At 39.0% G+C, this 27,829-nt stretch overlaps 1 protein-coding gene across 3 annotated transcripts in view; it reads left to right on the top strand.

Annotated features, from left to right (window-relative positions):
- Positions 1 to 27,829, top strand: part of arhgef2a (Rho guanine nucleotide exchange factor (GEF) 2a) — a 36,148-nt gene that overhangs the window by 5,777 nt on the left and 2,542 nt on the right. Inside the window, exons 2-27 of one of the 3 annotated variants that reach the window (XM_079484725.1) lie at positions 1,054 to 1,110; positions 1,193 to 1,362; positions 2,747 to 2,918; positions 3,103 to 3,202; positions 3,473 to 3,512; positions 3,600 to 3,744; positions 16,245 to 16,407; positions 19,786 to 19,853; positions 20,631 to 20,694; positions 20,779 to 20,908; positions 21,573 to 21,682; positions 21,774 to 21,917; positions 22,091 to 22,341; positions 22,628 to 22,753; positions 23,611 to 23,728; positions 23,927 to 24,175; positions 24,578 to 24,654; positions 24,747 to 24,922; positions 25,032 to 25,099; positions 25,193 to 25,381; positions 25,559 to 25,657; positions 25,758 to 25,804; positions 26,495 to 26,536; positions 26,652 to 26,702; positions 26,795 to 27,100; positions 27,559 to 27,745. In XM_079484725.1, coding sequence (XP_079340851.1) covers positions 1,081 to 1,110; positions 1,193 to 1,362; positions 2,747 to 2,918; positions 3,103 to 3,202; positions 3,473 to 3,512; positions 3,600 to 3,744; positions 16,245 to 16,407; positions 19,786 to 19,853; positions 20,631 to 20,694; positions 20,779 to 20,908; positions 21,573 to 21,682; positions 21,774 to 21,917; positions 22,091 to 22,341; positions 22,628 to 22,753; positions 23,611 to 23,728; positions 23,927 to 24,175; positions 24,578 to 24,654; positions 24,747 to 24,922; positions 25,032 to 25,099; positions 25,193 to 25,381; positions 25,559 to 25,657; positions 25,758 to 25,804; positions 26,495 to 26,536; positions 26,652 to 26,702; positions 26,795 to 27,100; positions 27,559 to 27,745 — 3,322 coding nt within the window. In that variant the 5' untranslated portion in view covers positions 1,054 to 1,080. Of the gene's footprint in view, positions 1 to 1,053; positions 1,111 to 1,192; positions 1,363 to 2,746; positions 2,919 to 3,102; positions 3,203 to 3,472; positions 3,513 to 3,599; positions 3,745 to 12,505; positions 12,773 to 16,244; positions 16,408 to 19,785; positions 19,854 to 20,630; positions 20,695 to 20,778; positions 20,909 to 21,572; positions 21,683 to 21,773; positions 21,918 to 22,090; positions 22,342 to 22,627; positions 22,754 to 23,610; positions 23,729 to 23,926; positions 24,176 to 24,577; positions 24,655 to 24,746; positions 24,923 to 25,031; positions 25,100 to 25,192; positions 25,382 to 25,558; positions 25,658 to 25,757; positions 25,805 to 26,494; positions 26,537 to 26,651; positions 26,703 to 26,794; positions 27,101 to 27,558; positions 27,746 to 27,829 lie in introns of those variants that run through there. The other 2 variants (XM_079484726.1, XM_079484727.1) reach the window with 2 other exon arrangements.

Genomic DNA, 27,829 nt, shown 5'->3' with positions numbered 1-27,829 from the left:
TTCTAAATCAAAAACATTGTAGAAATGCTATTTTAATGGTGATGAATGTCAAACAATGTATTACATAGCTACAGCGTAACAAGAGTTTTGTTACTACCAAACAAAATGCTGAACTTTCCATCTCTATCATAATCTATTCTCTGCTATCACCATTCTCTGTCAATGTGTGTCTGTATACAAAGGTGTGGAACAGTAATAACAGGCTTATCTTGGCCGGCCGCGTGATTACATGGGACAGTTTTTGTGAACTCGCATGCACAGACATATTCATAGACTTTAGGGCATTAGCTTTGAATATGTGCCGGAAGCCATTATACCTGAGATGAAATGGATTTATTCATGTTTTCTTTACAAAGGATCTCTATTAATAGGGAGAAAAGAAATGGATGGAAGAACTCCAGACTATTTCAAAACAGTGTTATGCAATATATGATAACCATAGAGACAGAAAGGAAGAGGGATAGGTGGAGAGGAAAACGAGAGATAAACAGACCCATAGATTGGAAACATGTTGTGGTAACGTGTCATGGAGCAAAGCAATTGTCATTACACCTAACATTACCTTGACTTAAGTTGTAAAGAAGTTTAAAACAACGTGGATTAAGAAACTGAAATTGTGTATGTAATAACCACTTAATGAATTGCTTTTATTTCTTAAAGGGATAGTTCACCCAAAAAATGAAAATACTTTTAGCATTTACCCAGCCTCCTGTCATTTCAAACCTGTATGACTTTCTTTCTTCTGCAGAACACAAAATTATTGGTAACCCAACAACGGCCATTCACTTGCCTTGGTTCTGTGTCCATACAATAGAAGTCAATAGCTATAACATTTTTCAAAATATCTTCTTTTTGTGTTCTGCACGTTTTGAATGACTTGAGGGTGAAAAAGTGATTTTTGGATAAACTGTCCCTTTGCTTTATGTGGTTACATCTCAATGAACTGTATGCCATTAAGAGTTTGACTCAAAACAAACCTGACTGCATATAAACAGTATATTTCGATTTCGTAATTGATCTGTTCAAGCTCAAGTATATCTTTTTGGTCTCTAGGGGGAGCAGTGACACCATAATCTCAGTATGGGTCCAGAGGAGCCACTTGACTTTATGGTATATGAATATGCATGTATTTGTCAACAACACAATCAAGAAAACATATTTTTATTGCTAAAGCTTCTACATTTTCATTCAGATGTCTGGCACCTCGCCATCCCCCTACTCTCCTCCGGACTCCCCGGGCCCTCTGGGTGTGACTTTACGCTCCCCCTCCACCCGTCACCTGATTGAGCTTGACCCCTGGAGAAGACACAGCTGGGAACCCGGAGCCGTGGCACAGGGGTTTTCTCCTAATGACTCCCGCAGGTATATAACAACTCTACGACAGTGTAGTTTTTGAAGGTGAAATATGTTTTTGTGGTATTTATTTAATGCTGAACCCAAGTTTTGGTAACGCTTTAGATTACGACCCACAATGCATAATTAAACAGAATTTACAGCGTAACTACTTTTAACAATTTGCAAATTAGCCTATTTTAAGATTAAGCGGGAACTATTTTAATATAACCTGGTATGCACGACCTGCATTGCTACAACATGCGTGAACATACACTACATTTTTGTGATCACAATTTACCCATAAATAAGCTACTGCGGATATGAATTAAGTACAGGGTTTTTGTTTTTTTATCATAGCAAACGTGAAACAAGGGGAAATGATGTGTTCGGTCAGAGTTTTAACTTTAGCATTATTTTTTATTTGATTGATTTAATGATTGTTGGTCACTATGAGATATTTTGATGATTTTAATTTGTAAAATGTTCTAAATCAATGTTGATCTGTTATCAAGTAGTCCAAGAGCGGTTTGATTTTCTATTTATTTTCATTGCATGCAGTTCCCTCATACATATTATTTTTCAAAATGTACCCCTTTATTCCCCAAATTTTACATATTGTTCCCCTTTATCTACAGATATGTACTGTAGTAGTTACACTGTAAATCCTGTTTAATTATGCGGTACATTGCGGGACATAATCTAAAGCGTTACCAAATATTCTGTTCCCTTTCATGCGGTTGTAAACATGGATATGACTCTTTCTTCTCTGGAACCAAAACGAAAATACTTTGAGAAATGTGTCAGTGATTTTGTGTTCGTACAATTGAAGTCAGTGGGGTTCAATGTTGTTTGGTAACCAACATTCTTCAAAATATCTTCTGTGTTCATAAAGGTTTGGGACACTTGGATTATTTTATTATGACAGAAGTTTCAATTTGTGTAGAAGTTTAAATTTTTTGTTGAACTGTCACTTTAAGAAGATCCATGCAGGCTTGGCGAATGAATCAAATACGCTTGGTATAGGGCCTCCACTGTGTTACTCTGTGGACTATTATGGTGAGGTCACTACCAGCCAGTGCCAATGTACTTAGTGAGGACACACACACACAGATAAGGTCACATGCACACAGGTCTCTCCGGCTAACGTTATACTGCACTATGGGATATTTTTGCTCAACCAAGAGGAAAGGAACCAGTAAGAGAAACTTTTTTGTGTGTGTGTTCAAGTATGCGCAGATGGTGTCTGTTGTTGCAAATGTTCTGTGGAACTTATAATTTGTGGACATCTGTAATGACAGTCATTAGATGTCAGGACAAATACCAGTCTGACAGCTAACCATCTACCTGGAGATGTCGATGCATGTTGCAGGAATGCATGTGGATTTATTGTTGATTCCATCTGTCTTGTCAGTGTAAGTCTGGAGGATCTGGATCCAGATGAGATGGCCTTAGTGCTGAACGGCGCGCTGAGATCTAAGCGAGCTCGTGAGGCCCGGAGGTCTATCACTCAAGTTTCCCTCACATCACTTACAGAAGAGGAAGCCGTAACAGAACATCAGGAACATCATCCGTCGCCTCTGGAGGTTAGCATGTGCACATAGAGTCGTTGAGCTATGATCCAATTCATGGTTTCAATTCAACCATTTTAAGATTACCTGTTTTTAAAGTCTGATTGTTTTGAGTCTAAAAGATAAAAACCCATTTTCTGTCATCTTTTCTGCTCATGGTCTGTACTTGGTTTAAATGTCTTGTAAACCCGCCCCTCAGGAACAGTCCAATCAGATGCACGGCTGCAGTGCCTCTGCCCCCAGCCTGAATAATGTACGACCAATGAGATCTACTCCTCGCCCACGCTCCTACTGCCATGGTTAGTGTTATATGTCATATATTGTGTTGAAATGAAAACCACCTACTGTTATAGTATGTACTTGTGGTTCATACATTAAAAATATTGGGTTTAATAATTTAGAAATATGTAAATATTTATTGGCCTATATTTTATTCACTTCCCTGTTCTTTCCCATAGTTCCTAAGTGACATTTCCTGCTCACTGGACATATATGTGAAACGATCACATCATGTTTAATGTTGTCTCTGTTTCACTAAATCAATTTTTGTCTTGTTCGGTGTGATCTAGACAGTGTTTCGTATCATCAGGTTAGACGATCGTCTCAAAGGTGCTTGAATTATAACCTTTTTAATAATCTTAATATTTCTTTATCTATAAGTTGTTCTAACTCTATTGCACTGTCTGTCTTTCTCAGTATAGACAGTGAGCCGTCCTCTCTAAGTTGGGAAACCGACAGAGGCCAAGTAAAGACAGAGGGTGACGAAAACAAAGGGGATACATCAGGAAATCGCCTTGAGCGAACGCTAAGCTTCCTGCGCAGGATGACTGCTCAGCGCAAGGTTAGGAGTCAGCTTCCTGTCTTTACTGTGCCAGAAGTCAAATCAAAGCTTAGGTTGAGATAATGTGGAAAATGTGGAATTGTGTTTTTTGGATCGGAGGAGTGTGGCCAGTCGCTTGTGATGGATCACCTCTGTCGGATCTGTGAGTTTGGTTATAGGAATGGAGAAAGGGGGACAGTGTATTGAAATTAAAATCCAACAGAGGGCAGAGTTAGACAGTCATGGAGAGTGAGGATGTTTAAAGATGTTTGACTCTCTCTCTCTTACTCTCTCTCAGCCATCCCCCAGTCAGTTTCCACCTTCATTATTATCTTTTGTGCTAATACAATTACTCTTTTCTTTCATTAACATACCTGGTTTAAAGATCCAGAAAAAGAAATTAGCAACCAACACAGAACTAAGAGGTAGTCACATTTTTGCTTCTTTGCCAAAGGAGATAACGTATACGAAACATACCATACTCTGTAGAGTAGTTTGGGGCTACTGTAGGACTTGTGATGTATGCAAAAAGCTCATTCTAAGGTAATAAAAACAACGCCTCAATTTAGTAAGATCTCTTTACACCTTCATGGACATAGTTATGTACAGTGAGGGAAATAATTATTTGACCTAATGCTGATTTTGTACGTTTGCCTGCTTACAAATAAATGAAGGGTCTATCATTTTTATAGTAGGTTTAATTTAACTGATAGAGACAGAATAATAAAAACAATCAGGAGGAAAACATTTATATAAATTGATATGCATTTCAGTCAGTGAAATAAGTATTTGAGCCCCGAGCAAAACTTAACTTTGTACCTGTTAAGACATTTCTGATAATATGTCACCAGGTTTGCACATGTGCCCCTCACCCCTCAATGCAGTGAAGACATCCTGTACCTGTAGCAGAGAAAAAGCCCAAAAGCAATATGTTTCCAACACTGTGATTCTCTGCAGGGATGGTTTTCTTGGGGTCATAGTCAGCATTTCTCTCCCACCCCCCAGCAGCACTTTCTCCAAAGCCTTTTCTGAATCATTTTAATGTTCATTGTCAAACTTCAGACAAGCCAGGTGGGCCTTCTTGGGCAGGAGGACCTTGCGGGTGCTTCATAATTTCAATCTATTGTGGGATATGATCACCTTTACCCCATTGGGGAAATCTTGCAGGAAACTCCAGACAAAGGGCAATTGATAGTTATTTTGTATTTCTTCTATTTCCAAATAATCGCTATGATCGAATAATAAACTAAATAACAGTTGTCAGCTTCTTACCAAGCTTCTCTCTGTAGCCTATTCAAGGTTTATGCAGGTCTACAATCTTGTCCCTGACATCCTTTGAAACCTATTTGGTATTGACCATGGTGCTGGAGAGGTTGAAATGGAAGATACAGATTCTGTTGTCGGGGAACTTTTATATACACAACAAGCTGATTTAGGAGTACTTTCTTAAAGTGACAGGACTAATCTGTAGTCCATATAGGCACATAACCCCTGGTTGGTAGGGGATCAAATACTTATTTCACTGAGTGAAATGCAAATAAATGTATTACTTTTATATACATTTCCCCCTGATATTTTGGTTGATATTCGGTTTATATTCGTTAAAATAAACCTTCCATAAAGTTTTTAGACAATATACAAACAAATATATCAAGTTTTGCAAACCTAAACCGATTATACTACTGCGTTTTCCTTTAAAAACGCATAATTCTTGCTAAGGTAACTCCTGCCGTTTACACTACTCCAGAGTTTTCGACCTGAGACTTTAAGAAACGCTGCGGACCCCGTTTTAGTTTGAAAAGGTAGTGTAGTGTAAATGCAGGTTTTTTTCTACAAAGCATGTATTACAACGGGCTAATGTAAGCAATACCTTAGCTATCAGCCTCCAAAATGAGCATTAAGTTCCACAGAGTGTAACGTTCTCAAAGTACTGGTCCTCCCCACGCCTTGTTTATCATACATTTTTATTACATATTTCATCTAACTGGTGCACAGCTGACGCTTGTTAAAACTCACGTCACAGGCCTTACGCCGTTCCCCCGGCTCTCGTCCCGCCCTGTTCGCCACAATATGGTTGCAGTATTTTTAGCTCAATGTAACCAACATTGTTGAATTTTCTGCAATTTGTTGTGCAATAATTTATTCTTCAATTATTGCAAGTTTTTGTCCAGTGTAACACATTTTTACCATATCCAAATCCTTTCCATAGGGTTACACAGTTTGCAATAAGTGTGATTTGATTGTCGGCCTATTTGAAGGCAGTTTTGTAGACAGGAAGTAAAACACAGCTTTGATGGCTGTTTCGAGGTTCGATATATGATTATACACATTATCTTTGACCCAGTTTATCATCATGACACATGAGGAAGTAAGTTTTTTTTTTTACGGTTGAGTGATAACAACTCTAAAGATGGCCCTGTTTTAAGGAGTCGGTACGTGCTCATGAAACGTAACCCTTGTTTGCTCGCATCAGCGTTAGCCGTGCTCTTTGACTGTCACATCTTTTCATGCATCAATTCAAACCAATGCCAACATACAGGGTCGAGACCCATCACTCACATTTACACAGTCTTATCATTACTGCTTAAGGTCTGCTTCAGCTTTGAGGTTTTCCGTGAATAAATATAATATATAAGGGGAACGTTGGAAGAATTGGCACTGTGATTACTCGTCCACTTAAAAGTAATATGATTTTTGTGCCAGGACCGCAGGCTCCCGACACAAACAGTGCAACAAGGAAGGGTGGAGTTTTATAACACAGCTGCTGGTCTTATCACCCAAAAATGAAAATTCTGTCATCATTTACCACAGATTGTTCCAAACCTGTTTGATTTTCTTGTTTCTGCTAAACACAAAGAAAGATATTTGGAAGAATGTCAGTAACTAAACAGATCTCCTCCCCCATTCACTGCCATAGTATTTATTTTCCCTACTATGGTAGTAAATAGTGGAAGAGATCTGTTTGGTTACTGACATTCTTCCAAATATCTCCCTTTGTGTTCAGCAGAACAAAGAAACGTATACAGCTTTGGAATAACCTGAGGGTGAGTTAATGACGACACACTCTTCATTTTGGGAGAACTATTGCTTCAAAGTTACAATGTGTAATTTGTGGGAGGATCTATTGACAGTAATGCAATATAATATACATAACTATGTCTTCAGAGGTGTATAAAGACTTTACAAAATTAAGCGTAATGTTTTTATTACCTTAGAATGAGCTTTTTCTATTTACATACACCGCGGGTCCACTAGCATGAAATTCGCATCCATGTTGTTTCTAAAGTAGCCCTAACGGACAAATTGCTCAATAGAGCCCATTTCGTTAAAACACTATCTCCTTCGGCAAAGAAGTGAAAATGTTATCCTATAGTGTTGTGTCTTGGTCCATACTCCATAGTGCCTTGAAAGCGGTTGAGTGAGCCTTAGGTTGCAATTCGCAACCACACCGCTAGATGTCGCTAAATTTCATACACTGGACCTTCAATGTTGGTGAAAAAAATCTCAACGACTTACACTTAAGGAGTTTTTGTTTTATCGAAGATTTGACATTGAGCGTGCAAACCACTTGCATACATGGTTTTCTGAAAATATTTTGATTTGATCTTTCATAGCCTAAATGTATTTTTATTCATATGTTTTGCATAGCTCTTTAAAAAAAAGTTGGTCTGCAATTTATAGTTGGTCATATTTCAGCCTTTGAAATGACTGTAAAGGATTAACGTTCATGTGATCAGACTTCCCTGGAAGTGTGTTCTGCTTCTCTCTGAGTTGTAGACACTGACACACACACAATAATCACACATGAGTGTAGTCAGCTGTTTGGAGCCTGATCTGACCCCAAACACACAAGGGAAGAGCTTGTGAAAGGACAGACCGCAGGCGCTCAGAACTGCATGACTGTTTGTTTTTAACTCTGTCAGACTTTGAGATGTTTATATGACTGGTAATTCTTTACATAACTATAGTGGAGGCCATTTAAACAGAGGTTTCAACAACTCTTTTATTATTAAACTGAATATATTGTGTAAGATATAGAAAATTGGTTTATAACCCTAACCGATAGATTTTACCATAGTTTTGCCCACATGATCATATCTGGAACCATCATTACACCGTGGTGCCATGGTAATTCCAGAGTGGTTGTTCTTAAAGGAAAATCTGTGTGTGTGTGTGTGTGCGCGCTTAAAGTAAATAGTCTGGTAGAGTCATCTCATCGTCTGGCTTGTTTCCTCATGCCGTTATCTGTAACACTCAGACATCCCCTCTTCTCTTCTCATCCTTCAAATACTCTTTCTGTATGTTTATAAAGCTCGTACACTTTCTCTTTCGTGTGCCCATTTTCATTTAGACTTTTAGCAGATGGACATTTCGCAAATGACAAACTCAGAGTTGCTGACTTTTCAAAGTGATGTAAAAACATAACATTCAAATTCCATTTAGTATATTTTTAGTCTATTTCTCCTTGAAGTGAGACTGTACATTTTTAATGTTAGAAATTCATTTAACTAACTTTTTTTAAGCACACAGGTAGAAAAGCAAAAAAACTGATTTGTTATTTGGTCCCATTAGTGATAAAGACATTTACTTATTCATGGGATTTGTAGTTTTTTTTATTTAAAATATTTTAATACTTTAGTTTTAAACATTTTAGCATCAAGAAGAAGGAACTGCTTTTAAGATTTTTTTACTCGACATGACGTTTTCTTCGTCTCCTCCCCGTGTGTCTCCCCACCATCAGCCTTTTGCTGCCTGCTTTTCCAACCTCTGGGCGGCTCATAAAGTCGTGCAGGGGCCCACAGGGTGGAGCACAGAGCCTTTGCTGAGGTTACAGAGCAATCCCACCACAAGAGCAAACATCTGTGAAACACGTGGCACTCCCTCACCCCACTCTCAGACAGGGGTTTGTGCTATTTTGGCGTTAAGATGAGCTAACATTCAAATATAGATTTGTAGATTGGTCAATAAAGCTTAAAATGATTAATCCTTGTGTTTTTAACGTTTTGACACTCACAGCTTTGTTTTGCCTACTGACAGATTTGCTGGAGGTTAATTTTTTAAGGAAAAATTTTGGATCATTCTAACTTCTCTTCGACTTCTGTGATTGATGATGTGTCTCTCAGTCAAAATTAGAAATACACTCATGAATACAAATTCACACACATTTACCTTAAGGCTCACAGTGTTTTGTGACACAATCTGTGCTGTGCTGAATGACAGGCCTCGTGGCCATCATCCTCCAGAACCTGGTCATTATCTCTCCAGAAATACACACACACTGTGATGTCATAAATTCACAGACACACACTCAAACACATTTTCCCGTCTGCTGCAGTAAGCATTTGAGAAGAGAGGCTCCTCTACAGAGTGGTAACCCACAGCAACGCTCTTCTTTCTTACTCTCTCCCTCTGTCCTTCTTTCTATCTATTTCAGTGTAAAGTCATGGCCGCAGCTAAAACCCACTATCATTGTAACTTGCTTCAGTAAAATTTAAATTGTGATACGAAATGCGCACATTGACCTGTGTGATACATAAATGAGCTTCATTTCTCAAACAGCATAAAGGTTAAGTTCTACATTGTTCAGCTATTTGTAATTCTATCGAAACATTGTATTACTCAGAGTTTCCAGCTGTTTAATCTGAGCTCAGATTGAGACGTTGTTGTGAAACATGCATGTGAGATTGTTAAATGAACAGTTCACCCCAAAATAAAAAGCCTGTGTTTATTTACTCGCCCTCGAGTTGTTCCAAATCTGTATAAATTTCTTTGTTCTGATGATATTTGGAAGAATGCTCCTAACCAAACAGCTTTTGGCCACCATTGACCACCATAGTAGGTCATTTATCAATTAAAATGTTAGTCAAAAGTTCCCCGGAACTGTTTGCTTTCCTAAATTCTTCAAAATGTATATGTTTTGGGTTCAACTGAACAAAGCAATTTACAAAGCATTTTTTCCTACTATGGTGGTCAATGGTGGCCAAAATCTGTTTGGTTATCGGCATTCTTCTAAATATCATCTCTGTGTTCATCAGAACAAAGAAATGTATACAGATTTGGAACAACTCGAGGGTGAGTAAATATAGACAGAATTTTCATTTTGGGGTGAACTGTTCCTTTAAGATATTTTACTAAGAAGAAAAATCTGATAATATGGAAAAGTAAGCAAATGTATCCATTTGTTTTGATCTCTGTTGTGGTGTGTCTATAAGAAATATCATTATTTGACCGATTTGAGATTTTGCTTTCTTCAAGCTTGATCTTTGTTCTAGATCACAGTTAAGTTCATGTGCTATAAAGTGTTAAAGGTCATTTACGTGGGCAGCTGTATGCAATTTATTGTGAATGGATTCTTAATAACAAGATTAGACTCACAGTCACTTGTTGAAGCAGCGCTGAATATGAAGTGGCATCTCGCTCTCTTATCAGCACTAAGCATGCACAAGCTGCTACTGTACCATCAGCCGTATATCTGAAAAAAGAGGCAGAGTGCCAATATTCAGCTGAAGACAGAGTATTCATCATTATTGATTGGGTCAGGAGCGCTGCGGGCTCTAAAATCTAACCGCTAATAAACTGTAGTCGGTCCCATGTGACGGATTTGTGATTACCAACATGAGGAAGAATGGTTGTGCTCATGAAATTAAAGAAATTGTGAGTAAGAGAGAGAGAGAGAACAAGTGTTGAAACATTTGTGTGGAAGTCCGCCTACAGAGCAATCTGTCCTTCCTCAGAGACAGCAAACGATAGAGAGAGAGAGAATGTGCTTTTTGAAGAGCTGGTGGATTTTGTAGAGAGAGATCTCATAGAGATGGATTTAGTTGAACCATTGCTAAGCTCCAACCCCATTAGTTACTTTATAGTTCTTGTAAAATAGATCATTGTGTTGGCAACACCAAGGTCATGGGTTTGAATCCCAAAATCTTTATCTTTTTTGTTACAAGTCATATTTTTGAAAAATTATGTGAAACTCTGTACATTTAAACAAACAGGCAAACACTTCACTACAGATTTTTTAGACAGCAACAGGTGCTAAAGCAGGATTGTTTTTAGAGCGGGGCTTAGAAAAGGGTTATCAATTAGGCTTTGCATGTATTTGCTCGACAGTATTTGTGGTTTTAAATTCATACTTTTTCACAATCTCCACTTTACCAACTTATTTCATAAATGTAACTGCCATTGCAGCACAGAGAGACCTAATTGTGTAGTCTAGGATTAAATGAACACTGTTTGACAAGAGCATTGAATGACTAGCTGCAAAGTATTTTACTTGCATTTAAAAATGTGGAAATAAAAATGTCCAAGCCTAAGTACACTGTTGGCATGGTGACAGATGTAACCCAGGCGGGAGAATAATCTCCCCTCCCCAAAGAATCGTCGACCATTTCCTACCTTGCCGGTGCAGAGAGGTGTTTTAGCTGAGGCGCGTGTGGAGCAGTCTGCTGTTTGTGCAGTTCTGTAGTGCAGTGCTATTAAAATACTGCAGCAGAGCTACCCATCCGTAACCAAATGAATCTATGACATTTTGCTTTGCACATTGAATGCATTCTGATCCTTATGCCTACAGTTAGGTCTTATTCTCATTTAAAACATTATCAATGATCATTCATCTCATTTTACAGGGGAATGTTTTTCCTGTTTTTACACACCACAAGGTTTCCTAATATTAGTCATTGTTCCTTTAAGAGAATGTAGCAGTCTCTGAGAAATGCTGAGGCGTTAGTACTTAAAGCTGATGTCATTGCATAAAGATCGGTGTCATCCTATGTCATGCATTCTGACTTCTTTACATTGTCGGACATGCTTAACATGGTAAACTTGTTGGTGGTGAAATGAGTGGGACGTATGACTTAGTATTTCTGTACTTGATGCACTCCCCCGGCACTCTCCAACTTGTTTCGCAAGGTTTTTTTATAGTGTTTTTTCTGGAAATTATCGTACAGCTGTATCTCTTTTATAAATTTGATCAAACGAAATATTCTTCAAATATACGGCATATGCAATACTACTTTATCGGCACTCAAGATCAATATGAGATTGGAAGAAACTATCTCTGATACGCCATCTTAAAGATTTAAAGGCCTAAGGCGGTTTGAGATTTCTTGAACAAATACGCCATTGTTTCACCAGTACCACCATAAAATCAAGACAGATGTTAGCATATGGTGTCCTCTGACCACACAGGCTTTTCCATCACATGCTTGGTTGTCTGTGACCTGTGTGCAGTGCAGCATTTATTAGTAGTTTGCTTGTAGTTCAAAATAATGATATTTTAACCATCTAAATATTGTCGCTTTACACAGGTATTGTCAATGCCTTTCGTAACCTTTTAAAGATGGTGTATACTAATGCAAAGTTTCCACAGTTTTTTGTAGTAAATATAGGCCTAGTTAAATATAGTTTAAATATAACTATGACTAATATGGTTATATTTATGGTAATATGCTTATTCTTTATTTAAAAAAGATTGAAGCCATCACAGTAATTGTAAAGGTTGGGGTTATAATGGTTACAATGGGATTTGTTTTGGATCTTACTGGAATAGGGCCCACGGATTTATGGTTATCATCATGGTAAAAATATGATTTTTCATACTGGTATTTTAAATGGAAACCAGTAGAATGTGTCTAGTTTTCCTTCAGCAGAGGATTAAAGTGAAAGAGTTTTCATGAAGGTAGGCGCGGTTTGGATACAGTGCAGTCATCTCTGTTTCCTGGACGAAAGCAGCAAGCACCGTGAAGGGGAGGAGAGAGAGAGAGAGAGAGAGAGAGAGAGAGAGAGAGAGAGAGAGAGAGAGAGAGAGAGAGAGAGAGCGCGCATTTCTCTAAAAGTTACCGCACGCGCTGTACAGTAAATACCTCCAGCTTATTAAAAACGCTGCTATTATAAATGCACGATAACTTGTATCTACATTACTGGGATATATGTGTGTTCTTTGGCTTTAAGAGGATTCGTTTTATGTTGTAAAGTCTATTAAAAAAGCGCAATGTCTCGCGTAGCGGATCTATCGAAACTTCGCCAGGAGAGGACGAAGGAGATCAACCAAAGGGTAAGATCTTGAGTGATCAATCTTGAGCCTTTTATCAGACTTGTTATCGGCGTATTGACGACATCATTCCACGTCGTTACATTATATATTTTCACCTCCGATAGTTCGTGAACACGCGCGCTGCTGTAGTAGCCAGATGCGCATAACGCGTGCGCGTTCCGCTTATATTCAGACTATCATAGAGAATGAATTTGGTATTAAAAAGACACGCTTTAACATTACGTTGTTTTGCTTTTTACGTATATTACTTTAAACAATGACCCAACGCAGTTTTTTAAATACAACTTCCTCAAAAACACCAAGGTTAGTTTTTGATAGGTTATCAAAAACTAACCTTGGTGTTTTTGAGGAAGTAGAATGTCCCATTAACCGTTAATAGGACATTCTACCAGAAACGGACATGACAGGGTATGACACTTAGCTCGTCCTCCTGAAAAAACACACACACAAAAGCAAGCTAAAGATCATACAATTTAATGACAGAAATCACACATTGATCGGTGTCAGCTTCACTTCAGTCAAAGAGTCGATCCAAAGGCCTATTGCAGACTTTTTATGTCAACGTGACAGGACTTAGAATGTATGTATACTTTCATGTTTTTAATCAATTGGTATGAATGATGGAGTTTTTTTTCTTCTAAATAAACATTTTTAGCATAACAAAACTATGAAAGCTGTAGGTCCAATTTGGCTGAGGACAGGGACAGGATTTGTGATTTTCAAAAGTGTTTTAATAAAGAAAAAATATCTGAGAACCTAAGGAATGACAAATTCCTTTACAGAACAACTCACAGCAAAACAAACATCAGTCAGTTTATAAGAATATTTTTGATGAAATACTTTTTTGATGAAATATTTACTTTAACTGTTCACGGACAGATATTGTGCATTTCTGGTAGAATGTCGCAATTGACTATAATAATTGACTCAAAATACTGTTGTCCTTGAATTGAGGTAAAACGCCAAATTAACCAAATGTTAATGCAGTTGTTTTGTTTGGGTAGTTTGAAAAATACTTTCCCTTACCAAAATTATCCATGGGTTTATTGCAGCAACTATGGTATTTGGTAAACCATAGTATCCACAAATGCACAGTTCTTTCACCGTAGTAAACAGTTTAACCAAGTAAATTATGTAAAACTATGCTGGTACAGATGATCATCAAAACATGGTTATTACACTTTTACTATGATAAAACCATGGTTCATTTTCCCATGGATTCATGAGTATTATGTATATTAGGATATGTGAGTGAGTGGTTGTGTGTTTGTTTTTGGCTCCTGATGCTCACTTTTTGTCCAATTATCAGCGAGTATGAGTTTTAGTTGTGTAGGTGTTACTGAGTGGGAATATGTTGAACAACAGATTGTGAGTGTGTTCATGTGTGTGCATAGAGAAAGCTTCAAGAGAGAGCCAAAAGCGAGGTTGCCATAGAAATAACACTCACTTAATGCATCAATACCACGTACAGGTCCGGATTGACTCATCTCCTCTTTTGCAATTCGGTGGTCACATGACAATTGCCGAACTGATGTTTATCATTCATGTCAAAAGTTTAAAAGCAGTCATATTTGCATCTTGTTGGTCTAGTCTAGCAAGCATCTTGTCACTGCCTCTTATCTGTATTGTAAGTCAAATTGTAGAAAAGCATCTACAAATTATCTGATAAGTCCACCAGTCTATATAAAAGTGTGTTCATAACTCATAGAAGACAATGGTAGTAATGCCCAGATTGTGACTGCACACACTGATAAAATACTTAAGGTGGGATGGAATTCATAAAGATTGTAGATATAAAAGTATTTGAAGGTTTTTTGTATTTTAAGTGTCTGTTTGAGGTATTATGGCGTGTTGACTTCTAAAAACAATGAACCAGCTGTTTTCGGCTTCCTTCATTAGTGTAATAGTCATTCCGATTAGATAATTGTGAAATTATCTACTTTCAAACATCCCTTTTGCATTACTCTTGTCAGAATAAAGCACATACAAATGTTGTCATCACATTTGTGATTGTAAGGTTTTTCCCAGCAACCCGGTCCGCAGTGGACGTCCCTTTTAAAGCAGTCATGACTCCCCATTGGCTTATCATATCCAGGCCAAACTAAATGTGGACTCTTTTTAATTGGAGCACCAACATTAAATCCTGTCAATCTCAGCCCCTTTCTTTTTGACAAGAGGTGATATCGAACTTCAAGACAAGCTCATTGAACCCAGACAACAATGAGGGCGCATAGCATAGTTCAACTTTCTGTGTTTTAGTTTTGTGTGCACACATCCTAAAATTAGCATGACGTTATTTTATAAACGCAGCTTGGATATGTTGGGCGCTGTTAGTTGCATAAAGTGTCTCCTGTGGTTTGTAATATAGTTCCTGAAAGTTAGAGCTTAGTGAGAGTCTTAAATAAACGCATCTACACATGCCCCACCCCAGCCACACAGCTCTTTCTCATATTTAGCAAGAACAACCACGACTTCCCAAATTTGCGGAGCTGATCTCATACACCCATACAAAAAGAACACGCGGGGCAAGAATACGAAGGTCTGCGTTTGAGCAAGAACTAGGCCAATTTGGTTCTGTTAATTTGATAGCAGCATCCTGCAGATTTTGTTAGCTTAATACATAATTTTTGGATGCTTACTTCCAACACATGTCATTGTTCCTATGGCAACCTTTACCCATGCCTCATGCAGATTAGAAAGAGGAAGTGCTCTCTCATTATTTCCTGCTCTGCATCTCAACAGGCCTGCACATACTCAAACGATCTCAAAACTGAACCTAGCATCCTCCAGGATTGTTTTTATCTTATCTTACAATGAAATGACGTTTCGGATTCATTGTGAAAATTGTCTTGCTCTTTGTTCCTTTTTGTCTAGACGTGTATTTTTGACTTTTGGATGCCCGTTGTTTAAAGAGAATTCATGCTCATTGCATTAAATAGGAAGGTCAGTCGGGGCAGAGACGAGCATAACATGAAATTGCTGACTTGCATATTAGCCAAAACCAACTTCTAGAACATTGAGGGACTGGCATGGGTGATTTTATAGTGCTGTAGATAGGGTTTATAGCTCCTTTAGAATATCTAAAGGCTAAAAGTCCAGCTAAACAGATCCATTGAAACCAGTATATATGGATGGATTTTCGAATCTGAAATACAGACCTAGTTTTCAGTTTGGTCATTATGCTTTCTTCCAAAACAGTGTTACAAGACTCTTCCCTTTTAGGTCTGTTGTTTCCCTGTTCGTGAACTCTGTACCAGTGTGGCAGATGAAACGGATACACAATAGAAACTGGAGTACAATCCATTGTTGTCTGTTTGTGCAAATGCTCACGATTGAGTTTTGTCAATTGTTGTAAGACCATGCTAAAATCTGTTTAGCATAAACTATTGTTTTTTTTTGGAGATGATTTGCACAAATGTGTCTTTTACTGTGCTCTTGGTGATTGATATGCTTTATTCTTTGTTTTGATTAGAATAAGGAGAAGGAACGCATGAGGGAGAGAGAAAGAGAAGCGAGGGAGAGAGAGGCACGCTACAGTAACGGCCACCTCTTCAACTCTCTGACTGTGTCTGGAACAACACTCTGCTCGGCCTGCAACAAGAGCATCACGGCTAAAGAGGCCCTCAGCTGTCCCAGTGAGACACACACACACACACCTGACTCTTTACCTCAAACATGCTTTCAAATCCACGTTCCACACTCACATATACTGTACACTCTTACTGTCTATTGTTGATTGTCTTGGATTATTTAAATACAGGTTGTAAATAATATAACCTTTTCAATTCCGTGTTGTGAATGACACAAAAGTTTTTAAAACTATGTCGATTCTCATCATTTCTGAAGTAATTCTAAAACACCAAAACTGTCCGGCATGACGTGGGTGGTTGACAGTGCTCTCTTATGCAGTTGGATCTGAATGCTTAAATTATTTCTTTAATACCACCGTTTCAGTCTTTTAGGTTATAGCACAAACAGCGCAGGACAGGTTTTGATCTGATGTTAAATGTCTTTAACCAAACTCTTAAGTCCAATGACCCTCAGTCGTCTGTGAGTAAGGTTCAAACATCATGATTCTTGTATATTGTTTTCTCAAGTCCTCCGAAAACCCCTGAAATAAACATTCCCAGACAAATGTCTGGGAGGAGCGTGTTTTTATAATCCAGCCAATGGCAATACAGTGGCTATAAAAACAGCCACTTACCTCATTCCTTCTGATTATTTTTCCGACTTTCTTCCCCCATCCTGACTCCCACACATTCTGTCCATGATTTCTCCAGGAGGTGGAACTTTTAGCACAAGAGACCTTTTTTACATTACATGATCGCTGCTGGTTTTAGAGGCCAGAGTCTAGATATGGAAAATTCTGGGATGTACTGTGAATATTTTTAGCGGCTGGTGTACTGCAGCATGCCAGGATAACACACACATCTTGTAGCTGGAGGTCTGGACAGTTTTATTCCTGCAGAGACAGAGCTGTAATCTCAAAAACGATTTAACACACAGATAATAGTGAACAATACACACACACACACATTGTATGCTTGTGCATATATACAGTGGCTAAAAGTGATGTCTGGTGGGCATAATTGTAGGCCTACATTATTTTTGGTTTTAATGCCCCCTCTGGTTAAACTAAACCGTTTAAATATGGGATGTATACTACAAAAGGGACAATATTTTAAGGTATTTTTTGTACAAAATTATTTGTCAAAAAGGCAAACTGAAGTGAATCAAGGAATATAGGTTTGATTTAAATATACAAAAAAGCATTTAAACACAAAATGCTCACAGGAACAAAAGCATGCACTGACTAAAATTTGATCCCTACTTAAAATTTGGTTGATCCAGTCTTGGTTTTGACTACAGCAGTTATTTTTCTGGGCCATGACCCATGAAGCTTTGTGTTGTTTTATTGCCAAGACTCCTTAAATTCCTCTTAAAGCTAAGCTTCAGTTTATACTTCAAGAACAACAATGTGCAAATAATTTTTTAAAATACATCTTAAAAAATGTATTTGGTTAAAGAGCAAAGACTGGAATTTTCCACAGTTGGACATCATTTTTGGCCATTACTACTGTATGTGTGCTTATAGGATCAAATGCACACAATACATGTTTAACAAGCATCATTACTCATTTTTACAGGAATTTTCAAGGTTAAATGCATTAAGCTGGTGATTATCACCGAGAATATTTCCCTATTAGACCGTTTACTCCGAAGGTTTAAAGAAAAAGTTCAACCAAAAATGAAAATTCTAGGAAAAAATGCTTTGTAATTGTTTTGTTCTGTTGAACACAAAAGAAGATATTTTGAAGAATGTAGAAAATCAAACCAATCTGAGGCACTTTTGACTATTATCATGGGCTGTGTCCTAAATAGCCCCCATACCCTAATATAGTGCACTATTGGAGGGTACATCCATGTTTAGTGTTAATTTAATTCATAGTGTACATTATTGATTGCACTCATTCAATCCCATGATGCATCATAATATCAAGTGGACAACTTGTTGCGCGTGCGCATAGGGCCAATGCTCAAACGTCACGGTTCGCTTCTGGTACATTTTTGTTGTATTTGATCACACTATTTTCATGTCAACATTATACATACCTTTTAAACTAAACTTTAAATAGTTTTCTGATTAAATCAACATAATGGCACAAATGCTGTTACCACTGCCTTGAAACCTGAAACCCGAAGCACATTTGGTTACATACTGTATATAACCTTGCACGCCCTTTCCTGTTACTGTTCGTTTAGCTCATCTGTCATTTCTCGTTCTCTCTTTTGCTATTGTTATAAACTTCCCTATTTGCCGTCAAGATCAGATTTAAGCATCCACACAGAACAAATGGCTCATGCATGAGCGTCGTTGCTCAGTGTTCAACTGCTCTGATCTGGGCTCTGCTATTGATTGCATTTGTGTGGGAGGTGGAACATGTAGTTCCTCCAGCAACAGGGTGAGCAAGGGGCATCTGAACCAAGCACCTTTGAGTAGGAGGACTGTTTCAAGATCAGATATTACACTAGTGGCTTAGAATTACTCAAACCATGAGTGAGTGTATGAAGATACTGTACGAATGCTGGTTAAATGGGTTGTGGACGTCATTTCATGTTGACTTATCTCTAGATATTGAGATTAAGGATTTCCTGTTACCCATATTCATTTCTTCAATATGTAGAAAAATATAGAAAAACTAAGTAGTTTCACAAACTGTTTAGATTTTCCATTGTTTGTGATCACGGTCAGGTGACAATTTTGTTTCTTTAATATTCCTCCTAAGGAATTTTACCAGCAAAATGAAATGATGATTTAGCGAAACATAACCGAGAACATTATAAGATTTTCCTTGGGGGTGTTTTATCTTTCTGATTCACACTTACAGAAAGGGCAGTGTCACTCGTTGGAAGATTATTTAGGCTGGTGTAGGTGTATTGTGGGGGGAACGGGGCAGGGAAACCCCCGCCAGAGCACCGTCCTCTTCCTTCCCAAACACCCTCAAAACAGGAAGCAAAGCCATTCTGAAACAATAGGGGCCAAGAGACAAAAGCATACACTGTATCAAAACCACCAGCGGCTAGTAGCATGTGTTAAAAAGAGCGTAAAAGCACAGACTGTAACGCAGACATGAACAGAGGTCAAGAGACAGAGAAAGACAAGGACAAAACAGGTATTATGTATTCAAAATTTGCTCGGGTACTATTTTCTTTACACTTTGACAGCCAAAAGATCTCAGGAACGTATATCAGAGATTTTCTGAACCGTGTCGGTCCTTACTGAAAGAAAGAGACCATGATGATAGTTATCGTTAACTTGAACTCACTTCATATCAGAAATGCGATGATGTGAAAATTATATTTAACACACTTCCTCCTAAAATGTTTGTGAAGCGATCACATTTTTCACTAGATCATGAAGGGAGTGGACAGCCTCCAAACGAACGTCTCTTTATTTGGAATAATATAGGAGATTAAATAACAGTGTTTCATCTTTGTCTTCTCTTTTTCAGGCTGTAATGTCACCATCCACAATCGCTGCAGGGACACGCTACCAAACTGTGTCAAAATGAAACAAAAGGTGGGTGACATGCTGCATACTGAACCACTGACATGTAGACCCCTTTCGCGTCGACGTCACAGCATTAGCTGGAGGCAAAACAAAAGGAAAACGGAAGGCGGCCAATCCGCACCAGCACAGATTCGGCTACATAAGGAGTTTATAAAATCATCTTGTTGTGCTGTTGAGTGCCACAATAGACAGAATACAGTCTCCAGTTTGATATTTTCACACACACCTGCTGCCATTGCCAGAAAAAAACACTGACAACAGCTGTAGTGAAACACAATAAAACGAGGGGACTGAACAGAAACAATCATTCAAAATTGCCACTGTTAGTACACGCAGGCATCTATAGATGTCTGGTAGGTGTAGATGTCAGGCCTCTTAACTGGAGTTAATCCTGTCTGTTTGTTCTTGGATCTATTGAGTGAGCGTGTACAGGTCGACCAGGTTCCTTGCGTTAAACTTTACTTTTTCAAAAACAATCGCGGTCCTAGACAGACCTTACATGTTAAAATGTAATGCAATTTTTTCGAATCATTGTCGAAAAGCAAGAAACCAAAACATGCTGCCTGGCATCAGTAATGTGGTCAGGGGGATCTTTTTGCCTCCACCTAAACTCCGCCCACAGAAGCAATGTTTACTAACAGAAAAGTTTGTTTTAATCCAATTTTAATCCATGATATGATGTCAAAGTGGAAATATTTCTAAAATAGCTCAGTGCCCTTGATGGGGTTTATGAAAATGACGTGTTTGGTATGACATGAGCTGATGTGTCTGTATCTTTTACAATAGCAACAGAAATTGGCGCTGATGAGGAACAATTCGGCCTATCAGAACGTGACACTGAGGAACAAATGTGAGAGTTTGATTAGGAATTAAATTAATATCTCTAAACGAGTTAACATGTCATCGTCTGATCTGTGTTTCTGTGTGTTTGAAGCTAATTTAAAAGAAAGGCCCAGCTCGGCCATCTACCCTTCAGACAGTCTACGGCAATCGCTGCTCGGCTCTCGTCGAGGGCGATCCTCTCTTTTGCTTTCCAAGAGCGTCTCCACGAATAACATTGCGGGGTGAGTTGTGTAAACGACAGAGATCAGATATTCATGTTGGTTTATAATATTTATAAAGATGATTTCATGAGCAATAAACAAAGCAGTACAGTGTCCCAATGCTGGTTATAAAGGAATATAATTTTTATTCTCTCATGTCATCCGAGGACTTATTTAAAAAAATATGTCTTTGTAATTTGGAAGCACATTCTCCAGTGGTTTATAAATGTTTTCTCATTGGGTTTGTGTAATAAAAAAGCACATCATTTTATTTAACAATAAAACAGTCAGACATTGCAAAGTTCACATGAATTTTCACTTTTGAGTAAACTTTTCCTTTAACGTCCATCTTGTCCAATCAGATCTGAGGACCGGCACTAACTTTCTTATCTTTGTTTCTTTTTTATCTTTGTGTGTCTTTACGTTTGTGACTGCTGTAGTTTAATGTAAGCATTTTTCAATGTTATTTACTAGCCAGTGTGTTCATCTTATTTTATTACTATTTTAAATGATTTAAAAACAACATTTTCATTTATTCATGTTAGATTTTATCATTTTTTCATGTTCTGTTTCCATTGTGATTATCATGCCTGCCTCTCTTTTTTGTGTCTGGTGCATGTGATTGTGCATGTTTGTACGCATGTGCATCATCTGTATTTGTGTGTTTGCGTGCATGCCCGTGCAGGACTCTGAATGATGACTCTCCTCTGGGACTGCGTAGGATTTTGTCTCAATCCACAGACTCACTTAACTTCCGGAGCAGAACCATGTCAATGGAGTCACTCAACGATGAGGGTGAGACACACGCAGGCCAAACACATGGTGTGTGAGAACTGCAGTTGTGATAAACAAGTTTAATGGTATTAAACCAGTGTGATGTTTCTAGGAGAAGGATACTTCACCTCTCTGTTGGAAGAGATGGAGTGCGAGGGGTGGGAGTTTGAGGCCGATTCCTGGAGCATGGCTGTAGACTCCGCCTACCTGCAGACACACCGTAAAGACGTTATCAAGAGACAGGATGTCATTTACGGTTAGCAGGAAAAGCATGTTTATGACTGTAAATAGACCGTATAAAGCAATACTGATCTCCACATGTAATAATAAACAACTGCCCTTTATTACAAAGCGTACTTGTTTAACATCATTTGACTCAAAGCCCAGTTTAACTTGTAAGCATTCAAGTGAAATGCCCATCTGTTTCAGAGCTGATCCAGACGGAGATCCACCACGTCCGGACGCTTCGGATCATGGATGGGGTGTTCAGACGGGGCATGCTGGAGGAGGTTCAGTTGGAGCCCGGGGTCGTGCACGTGCTCTTCCCCTGTCTGGAGCGACTGCTGGCGCTGCACACACACTTTTTAACACAGCTCCTCACTCGACGCGCCCACAGCTTGCAACCTGACAGCACAAACAATTTCACCATTAACCAGATCAGCGATGTGCTCATGAAGCAGGTGTGTGTCTCTTTCTGTCTGTGTTATTTCCTTGTTGAACAACTTCCATAAACTGCACCATGTGCATTTGCTTTAGCTACGTTTTAAATGTCACATATAAACATGTACATTTAATAAGGAAAACCATGATGTCACGTCTCACACTTGAAGGTCAACGGAAAGTCAGACAAATGCTAAATTGAAGGCGAAACATTATCTCGTTCTCTCTGTGTCTTTCTGAGTGGGTGTTTGAAAGCATTCAGGTTTGATAGAAAAAACACACTCACTGTGTTCGTATGCGCGTCAGTTCTCAGGTCAATGTGCCGACGAAATGCTGAAGACCTACGCCGAATTCTGCAGTCGTCACACGAAGGCCGTCAAACTCTACAAAGAGATTCTGGCTAGAGACAAGAGGCTCCAGCTCTTCATACGGGTAAGATGACAGCAAAGACACAATTAGCCTCTGCATTAGCTCTTCGGCGGAGATGTGGCTGAGGCTCCACCTGAACCGTGTGTTACTACTAGTGGGAGGACAGAACGATATTGAGTGATGAATGACAGCGGGTGGGTGCGCTAATGGCCTGACCGCCTGGTAACGTTCATGGACGCGTGAGTCATCAGATTTACAGGTGTCTTTGGTGTGCTCGGCTCCTGATTTCTATTCGTTTGGGAACACGGTTGCAAGAAAATGTGTTAACCCTTGGATTTACCTGGACGATAAAAGTGCTACGATTTTAATTTTGACATAAGGGTAAAAACAAAACTAAGATGGCGATAGAGGCAAAAGTTACAGATAGCAGCTTAAATATCTCCATTAAACACATCGTGTAAATATTCAGTGTGTACAGTTCGTCTCTAGGCTATAAAAACAAATTGAAGTCACAAGTCAGACCTGCCCACTTCTGTAAAAACATTCACTTTGAGGTTGCAATTCACAGGAATGTTCCTAAACAATCCAAAACCAATGCCAAAGTCACTTCGGGTAAACACGGGTTCCAAATGCATAAATGTGACAAAAAAGTGTCACCTGATGTGAAGAATGACTTCAACAAACATTACCTGAGCTTATAATTTTATTCGTTGAACTTCGTTCTCTTTATGTAGATCAGTCATTTGTCACTTACACTGTAGGAATTTGTTGGAGAAACATGAGAGACTAAATGGATGCTTATGCGAAACTTATCTTAAATCTCTTAAGACTCCTGTAATATGTATGAGCAAAAGTATTCTTCATGATGAAAAAGGCTGAAATTATTTGTACTTATCAGTTCTTTGTGTTTGTTATGTCAGAGGGTGGGCCGGGGGCCTCTGCTCCGGCGTCACGGATTCCAAGAGTGCATCCTGCTGGTTACCCAACGCATTACTAAATACCCCGTCCTGTTGCAGCGTATCTATGACAACACCAAAGGTGAGACGAAGAGAAAGTCGCGTAAATGTCAATATAATGTGTTCGCACAGTATGATGCTAGTAAGGTCGTGGATTCCCAAGAACACAAAAAAATGCACTGCACATCGCTTTGGATAAATACATGAAAATTTGAAAGGTTGCGCTTATTAAAAGCAACATTTATTTCAATGTATTTGACTACGGGTTGTGTGTGTGCAGACAATCCCGAGGAAGCTGCAGGCCTCTCTCAGGTGCTTTTTCACATACGTGAACTGCTCAGCTCTGTGGATCATCAGGTGATGGAGCTGGAAAGGACACATCGGCTACAGGAGATCCGTTCTAGGGTCGACCCTCGAGCCGAGGCCAAACTCCGCTCCGGGGCTTTGTTCAGACCGACCGAACTGCTCCGCAGGCAACTGATCCACGACGGCACGCTGCTCTGGAAAACTCCCGGCTCTCGACTCAAAGGTGCGCTACTGAGTTTCTGGGAAAACACAGAGACGATCAACATGTCTGGGAGTGATAGGATCATTTCAATTCAGTTTATTTTGTCCTGTAAAATGATGGACTCAGTCATTCTTCGTCAACACAAAGGTCTTAGTTATAGACTGTTTCAGTGGCAACCACATAAACAAATATAATGTGGCCCAAACTTAACTTCCGGTAGACCACTGCAAAGAATCAAGAACTGTTGAGTAGTTTAATTTTATGTAATTGAATATACAACAAAGTTGGTTATTTTATAACCAAACACAGACCGGAAGTAAATTTCAGGCCAGGGACATGCATCCGACCCTGTCTATAGTCTTATCTAGATGTCATATATATATATACATATACTTGTGTTTATTGACTTTTTTTCTCTCTTAGATGTTCAGGTTCTGCTCATGACTGACATTCTAGTTTTCTTGCAAGAGAAAGATCAAAGGTTCATCTTTGCAAGTTTGGTAAGTCAATTTTAACTTAAACATTTCTTCCCACATTATTGACGCTTTTTGTTGTCGTCTTGACAGTTGTGATTCTTTTTCTCTTGCTGTAGGATAAGTCAGCTGTAGTCTCCCTACAAAATCTATTGGTCAGAGACATAGCCAATCAGGAGCGAGGTTTGTTCCTGATCAGCAGCGAGTCCAGCCCACCTGAGATGTACGAGCTGTATGCCGCATCTAAAGAAGATAGAAACACCTGGATACGGTTTATACAGCAAACCATCAGCAGGTACATGCACATATCATATAAACTATACTTGTGTAGTTTAATGTATATTTAATATCATCATAGTTCATCAAAATACATTCTATTGCTCTTTGTGATCATTTTGTGATAGCTGTCCATCAAGAGAAGAGTTCCCGTTAATAGAAACAGAAGACAAGGCCCTTCTGCGAAGACTGAAAGGTTTGTTTCTAAGTACACACAATCTCAAACTCGCACGCATTCACATGCTTGATACGTTGGTTGAATGTCTCTGGTTCGTTTTCATTTGTTCAGCTGATATCCAGCAGAAGGACAGGGAGGTCTTAGAGCTTCTTCAGGAGCGGGTGACCCTGTTTTCTGACATGGCAGAGGTCATGGGAGGTTACGAAGTCACATTGCAGCACTGTTCCAGAAACCTCTTCAGAGCAGAGTCTTCGCAAGCCCCTCACGGAGAACAGCTACTCACTCAGGCCATAACCGAAGGTGAAAATTAGAGTCGTGATAGATCATCAAAATACCTTTGGAGGATATTTTGGCATTAAGATGTTCCTTCCTGTCATGCATAAAATATTCACTGACTGATTCAAGTGAAATCTATAAAGCCCGTGCTCAGATTTGTAATAATATTTTAACTGCCATGATGTGCTGTTCTCTCTTCAGTGGACAGGTTGACAGAGCTGCTGTTAGGATCCGGTTTTGAGGTTCCTCTGCCCTGCAGTTTCAACGGTCACCACTACCCCACCGGAGCTCTAGCAATCAGTGCGTCACAAATTGACACGTACATCAATTTGTGAATAATCATTCCTGTTTCTGATTGGCTAAATATGACTATGTATCTGACCAATGTGCTTTCTTCTAGATGGACAGGTGTTGGTCAATGGCTCTCAGGAGAACCAGTCTACTCAGGTACACTTCTGTTTTATTAGAAACTGTGTGACCCGGTCTGTGAAAAAGAAAACAGCCACATTATTCTACTAGTTTTCTACTTTGTGTGAAAATATAACCTTGATCTCTGTAACATCGACGGGTTAATTGTGACTTACAGCCAGGTGAGAGGTGTGATATTTGTTAATAAGGAAATTCCTATAGGCCTGCAATGTCATATATCAGGAGTCATAAATAGTGACCAGAATATAATCTGACATGGTATGGTCTTTTGGTCAGCCTAGCAACAATATACAACTCAAAACGGCACAGTAAAATAAGCTTATATATTCTTTCTGTAGACTCTGTTAATGTAATGATGATGTATTCTGCCTCACTGCCACCCACATCTACCTGCGTCACATGTTCCTCATACATTTTGATAATTATGTACCACACTTTTCTGTGCTATTACTGAGTTTTATGTAATCCTGAATTTTTTTTGGTCATTTTGCAAACCCATCTGTAACTCGCCGGTTTCCATAGCAACTTGAACCTACCAAAAACTCCACATCACGACTCTTATCACGACTACATCGCTGTTGCTCAAAGCTGTGCCTCCTCTCCCCTTTCAATGACACATAACAGACTGTCATATTCGGCGTTTGTGCTGACAAAGGGAACTTGTTGAATTTGCTCGTGTGAATAATGATAAACTCTGTTTCGCTGCAGGATGGGAACGGGAATCAAATGGCAGACAAAACCCCCAGTGAGGTAATGCCATTCAGTGCAGGAAAAGACTTCATCTGTGCCAGGCCAAGAGCCTGTTTAAGATGTTATTAGGATTTAGACTGAATATATATTGATGTATCTGCATTTTGTGTTTCAGGAGGTATCACAGAGGTTGGTTAATCTTAGTGCACAGCTACACGCTCTGCAGGTCTGTTTGCACAGCAAAATACAATTGTCATTCATTTCTATACAAACACAGATGTGACATAAATGTTAAATACAAATAAATCGCTCTTCTAGGGTGTGGTGATACGACAGGACTCCATCTTAGAGCTGTGCCTACGGGAGAGCCCTGTGTCTCCAGCCACCACGGGAGCCCGACCGGTTCGCTCCCTGTCCCGGGAAGGTGACGTGGGCTCGCTGGGTGAGCTCACCCTGCTGCAACGGCAACACAGTCTTCTGCAGGAGGAGCTTGTACGCCTCAGGGGAGCCGAAGGCAAACTAAGGGACAGCGAGAGAGCAAGAGGTCAACTGGAGAAACAACTCAAGGATCATAGGAACAATAGGGCCACTTCGGTGGACGGCGCTGGAACTACAGGCTCACAGGTGAGCATATGTTGACTGGTAAAATGAAGCTAAAGTTTTTACTTAAAATTGTATGATATTTTAATGTTTCATTATTTCTATGTATTTTATGTCAAATAACGAAACTAAGCTTCAATTTTAAAATGATTTTAAAATCAATAAAAAAAGAAATACAAAAGTCTCTTTAATATAAACAAGACTATTGCTGTTCTTTTTCTAGCTTGGATTTTTGTAAAAAAAAAAAAGAAATATCAGCACCAAGTTTACCAAGTGTGCAGTCGCAGCGGCCCCTGCTGTTCGAAACATATATTGCGATTCTATTAACATCTCAATTGACTTGAATCCTCACATATTCGAATAGATTTTTAACCGGTGAATCGTTACATTACATTGATGATCTTAAATAAATCGTGTTATATTTAAAGCATCTTCAAAGTTGCCTAGTTAAAACCTTTAAATAATTGTAACTTTATATTAAGGCTCCATCAGCTCGTAGAGAGAGTGATACTGACCCCAACACTGACACCCCATTGGCCAGTCAGGAATCAATGGACCAATCGGACGGCTTGCAAGAAAGCAGTGACGTTGAAGTGGATGTGATATCCGATGATGATGACGACGACGAAGTGGATTCGAGAGTGTCTCCTCGTTCAGATAGTCCTAGAGGTCAGTACATTCAGAAACTTCAGAATCCCAGCATTTCAAGAGCTTTTCATTTTTTTGCCTGATGATATTTATAAATAATATATA

Source organism: Barbatula barbatula, assembly GCF_947034865.1.
Source record: "Barbatula barbatula genome assembly, chromosome: 21".
Taxonomy (NCBI): domain Eukaryota; kingdom Metazoa; phylum Chordata; class Actinopteri; order Cypriniformes; family Nemacheilidae; genus Barbatula; species Barbatula barbatula.
The sequence above is the reverse complement of the archived record's forward strand: the minus strand, read 5'-3'. Positions and strand labels throughout refer to the sequence as shown.